General features: G+C 46.0%; 1 protein-coding gene across 1 annotated transcript in view; it reads left to right on the top strand.

Moving 5' to 3' along the window:
* Positions 1-142: 142 nt before the first annotated feature.
* LOC104993262 (ankyrin-1-like) overlaps positions 143-5134 on the top strand; it is a 73562-nt gene continuing 68570 nt past the window's right edge. The window contains exons 1-2 of the mRNA XM_010846443.1: positions 143-184; positions 4576-4641. Of these exons, the coding sequence (XP_010844745.1) occupies positions 143-184; positions 4576-4641 (108 nt within the window). The remainder of the gene's footprint in view (positions 185-4575; positions 4642-5134) is intronic.

The following is a 5134-nucleotide window of genomic DNA, read 5'->3' as shown; positions in this document are numbered from 1 at the left end:
ATAGATATATATAAAATATATAGCTGATACACTTTGTTATAGAGCGGAAACTAACACAACATTGTAAAGCAATCATACTCCAATTTTTTTTTTTAAAGACACATTGAGAAGAGCAGCCTTCAGGCATGAAAATATACAGGAAATGGGCGAGCAGTATGATTCCTTGTTGTCTAAGGGTGTAGGGGTAATGGAAGGTTGAAGAGGGACAGTCCACGAAGAGGGAAAAATAAGGGCTTATGTTTCTGAATCCCAAGAGCCCAAAGAAACCCTTAAAAGTCATCAAGTTTATCCTGTGTTTCTATGTGCTATATCAAATAATGACTTATGTTTCTCTGCTACTCCAAAGACCGCCCGCCCCACCACCAACAGCAAGGATTCAGCTCTTTCTGAATAATGAATTCTATTATGTCACATCCCTTAGCACTGGAGAAAAATTTTTCTGTCTGATCTAAACCTTCTTTGGATCAATTTAATCCCATGATTGACAGTTTCCTTATGACCCATGGAAATATTCATACATCAGTCAGCAAGCATTTATTTGGCACCACCACCCAGCTCTGTGTGGAGTGAGGGAGAGGGACTGGGCATACAGGGCACATGGACCACGCTGTCTCTACCTGTAGGAAGCTTATAGCTGAGTCATGGTGGCCACGGCAGCTGGGGAAATGGCGCCATATAATTCGTCCCACTCTGGGATCTGGGTTCTAGTGCTGGAGGGGGTTGCGTACATCTTAAGAGTCATCTTCTCGAGCCTTCAGCCTTTTTTTATTTTTTGGCCGTGTGGCCTGTGGGATCTTAGTTCTATGACCGGAGATGGAAGCAGTGCCCCCAGCATTGGAAGCACAGAGTCTTAGCCGCTGGACCATCAGGGAAGCCCCGTGCCATCTCTTCCTTAGTGTCAGTCACTCCAGGTCCTTCATTGAGTAACGTGCCTGGAGTTGTTTCCTTCTCCTCTCGGGCTTTGTCTGACTCTGCGTATCTAAGTTGCAAAAACCTCAACCCTTCCAAGGTCAAAACCAACTTCAAGAATTCTTGGAAGTCCTGAGTCCTCAAAGTCCTCTGGTAATATCTCGGGCCCTTTCCCATTCTCAGCAGAACCGTGGGTTGTATTCAGTTCCTGGCTCCACTGTCTTTTTTCTTTGTGATTTCACTGAATATATAACTCATAGCATTTATGCTGTCAAGAAGTCTGGGCTTCGAAGTTAGATTCCCTGGGTATCAGAATTGGTTTGGGAGTTTTTTGCTATTTAACTTCAAATATTTCACTTGAAGGATCTCAGTTTTTGTGCTCTGGGGAGGTATTGGGAGGTTGGCATTGACGCATATGCACTATTGATACTAAGTATACAGCAGATGGGAGAAGGCGACGGCGCCCACTCCAGTGCTCCTGCCTGGAAAATCCCATGGACGGAGGAGCCTGGGAGGCTGCAGTCCATGGGGTCGCTAAGAGACACGACTGAGCGACTTCACTTTCATGCATTGGAGGAGGAAATGGCAACCCACTCCAGTGCTCTTGCCTGGAGAATCCCAGGGACGGGGGAGCCTGGTGGGCTGCCATCTATGGGGTCCCACAGAGTCGGACACGACTGAAGCGACTTAGCAGCAGCAGCAGCACACAATAGATAACTAATGAAAACATGCTGTTGCAGCACAGGGAACCCTACTAAATGCTCTGTGGTGAGCTGAAGGGGAAGGAAATTCAAAAGGGAGGAAATATACATATATGTATGGCTGATTCATATTGGTGTACAGCAGAAATTAACAACATCATAAAACAACTCTACTCCAATAAAAATAATTTTTAGAAATAGATGTGCTGTCTAGAATAAAGCTCAGTAATAAGACGACAAACAACCCAGTTAAAAAAATGGGCAAAACATTTGAACAGACACATCACCGAAGAAGATAATGTGGATGGCAAGAAAGGCCCTGGAAAGATGTCTAGCATCATTAGTTATTGCTGCTGCTGCTGCCGCCAAGTCGCTTCAGTCATGTCCGACTCTGTGTGACCCCATAGATGGCAGCCCACCAGGCTCCCCCGTCCCTGGGATTCTCCAGGCAAGAACACTGGAGTGGATTGCCATTTCCTTCTCCAATGCATGAAAGTGAAAAGTGAAAGTGAAGTCGCTCAGTCGTTTCCGACTCCTAGCGACCTCATGGACTGCAGCCCACCAGGCTCCTCCGTCCATGGGATTTTCCAGGCAAGAGTACTAGTTAACAGGGAAATGCAAATTAAAACCACAGTGAAATACTACTACACATCTATTAGAAGGTCTAAATTGGGACTGACCATGCCAAGTTGGGGCTTCCATGTCCTAGCTAATGTAAATAGTGTTGCAATCAACATCGGGGTGGGCTTCCCTGGTGGCTCAGATGGTAAAGAATCCACCTGCCCATGCAGGAGACTTGGGTTTGATACCTGGGTCGGGAAGATCCCCTGGAGAAGGGAATGGCAACCCACTTCAGTATTCTTGCTTGGGAAAATCCCATGGACAGAGGAGCCTGGTGGGCTACAGTTCATGGGGTCACATATCAGACATTACCGAGTGACTAACTAATACCAAGTATTACCAAGGATATGAACCAATGGGAGGGGCTACAAACAGGCAGGAGGAAACTGTTGGAGGTGATTTTGGAGGTTCCTTGTCTTGACTGTAGTGATGGTTTTATAAGCTTATGTATCTATAAAAACTTACCAAGTACATGTAAAATATGTAGTTTATAATGTGTCAATTATACTTCAATACAGCTGTTCAAAATGGTCTGTTTTTCAGTTCATTGTGTGAGTCAATTGTATTCGTGTTTTTGAAACGATTATAAGTACTGTTCTTCTTCCATTTGAGTAGGGCATTTCTCTCTAAATATTAATGTTGGAACAGTGCTTTGGAATCCCTTGAGATATTGCGCTGGGCTATGATCAGGGCTGTTCCAGTAACCATCATTTATTAATTGAAGCTTGCTGTATAGAGGCTTTTAGCAAATCTGCGAGGCAGTTTTAAGGGGCACCAGAGCAAAAGACCTGTAAGAGAACGTGTGTTTTTAAAATGTGTGCATTTTTGTGCCTGAAGGAGGGCCTGTGGTGAATCCCCCTCTCCCAGGCACCTGTCTTTGGTACAGGGATGTGGTGTTTTCCACCTCTCAGAGGTTGCCTGTCCTCTGATGGTGATGAGGGTCTTGGGCCTGGAGAATTCTGATGCCCTGTCTTCAAATACCAGTGTTGTCACTGGAGTTCATTGCATTATACATGGCAAGTCATTCTTTTCTGGGATCTTCCTGTCCCTCTCTCTTGATCCTTATTTATCCCTTTTATTGGAGACCTTCCTCTAATTGTCGAATAGCTTTGAAGAGGACCTTACTTGTTTTTTTTTAAATTGAAATATAGTTGATTTCCAATATTAGTGTTCAGTTTCAAGTGTACAGCATAGTGATTCAGAATGTTTACAGATTGTACTCCATTTGAAGTTATTATAAAATATTGGCTATAGTCCCTGTACTGTACATTACACCCTTATATCTTATTTATATAACACCCAGTGGATTCTATCTCTTCCTTTTCTCCCCTATCCCCTATCTTTCCCCTCACCGACCTCTCTCCCCACTAGTATTCTGTATCTGTGAAGCTATTTCTCTTTTTTTATATTCATTTGTTTGTCTTATTATTTAGATTCCACATATAAGTGAAAATGCATGGTTATTTGTCTTTCTCTGTCTGACTTAATTTCACTAAGTGTAACACCTTCCAGGGCCATCCATGCTGTTGCCAGTGGCAAACTTTCATTCTTTTAATGGCTGAGTAATATTCCATTACGAGCTTCCTTAGTTGCTCAGTCATAAAGCATCCACTTGCCAGTGCAGGAGATGCGGGTTCAATCCCTGAATTGGGAAGATCCCCAGGAGAGGGAAATGACAACCCATTCCAGTATTCGTGCCTGGGAAATCCCATAGAGAGAAGAGGCTGCCAGGCTACAGTCCATGGGGTCATAATAAGTCAGACATGACTTAGTGAGCACATAACCACAACTACAATATTCCATTGTCTATACCACATCTTCTTTATCCATTCCTCTGTTGATGGACACATAGGTTGCTTCCATGTCTTAAAAGAAAGTGAAGTCACTCAGTCGTGTCCGACTCTTTGTGACTGTATGGACTGTAGCCCATCAGGCTCCTCCATCCTTGGGATTTTCCAGGCAAGAATACTGGAGTGGGTTGGCCGTCTTGGCTGTTGTAAACAGTGCCACTATGAATGCATTTTTTCAAATTAGCAGTTCTATTTTATTGGGCTAACTACCCAGGAGTGGGATTGCTGGATCATATGGTAGTTCTATTTTTAGTTTTTTGAGGAACCTCCAGACCATTTTCCACAGTGGCTGCACCAATTTGCAAGAGCACCTTACCTTGGAAAACAGTCAGTTTTTCTAACCTCAGAGCATCTCGCGTGGTGTCCCCTTCTGGCACTGTGCCCACTTGGATTGGGGATCTTTCCAGTGCTGCTAACAGAAGGGCTTTGGGTTGGCTGGACCCTCTGTTTCCTAGTAGTAACCTCGGACCTGACCTTAACCCCTCTGGGCGCAGCTTGTCCACCCATACAACTCCAATAGCATCTTCTGGCTTAAGAGGTGGCTGCGAGGGTTAAATGAGGTAATGGCAAAATGCCCTTCACCTCACAGTTACTTAAGGGGGGACTGATGCCTCCCAAACACACGGCCCTCCCTCCTGTGCCCCTGCTTCGGGGTGGGAGGGGTGGGGAATGAGCCTGTGCTATCTGGACTGCTCTTTGCAGAGAGCGTGAAGCTGGACTCACGATACAAAACACGCATGTTGGAGCAAGTGGTGTCGCCAGCGGCCGTGACAGCTCCTGGGGTGCTTCTGCGGGCATCGCTCAGCGTAATCCCTGGTGTCAGCCCCACCTCCCCGACATGCCTTTGACATCGCCCCCCACCTCCCCCGCCCCGGAATGACCTCGGGAGAAGGGGAGGATGGTCCGGGAGCAGAATCTGGGCGCTTCCTCCGGCCCTGGGTGACAATGCCCTAAACCCCACGTCAGCCTGGAAGGATGAAGGAAGACGTAGTAACAGAGTCTGGCCTCGCGGCTTCCCTCCGCCGCTGCGCGCTCTCGGCAGGAGCTGGAATC

Source organism: Bison bison, unplaced genomic scaffold (genome assembly GCF_000754665.1).
Source record: "Bison bison bison isolate TAMUID 2011002044 unplaced genomic scaffold, Bison_UMD1.0 scf7180017864236, whole genome shotgun sequence".
NCBI lineage: Eukaryota > Metazoa > Chordata > Mammalia > Artiodactyla > Bovidae > Bison > Bison bison.
Note: the sequence above shows the minus strand (reverse complement) of the source record. Positions and strands in the feature narration are given on the sequence as shown.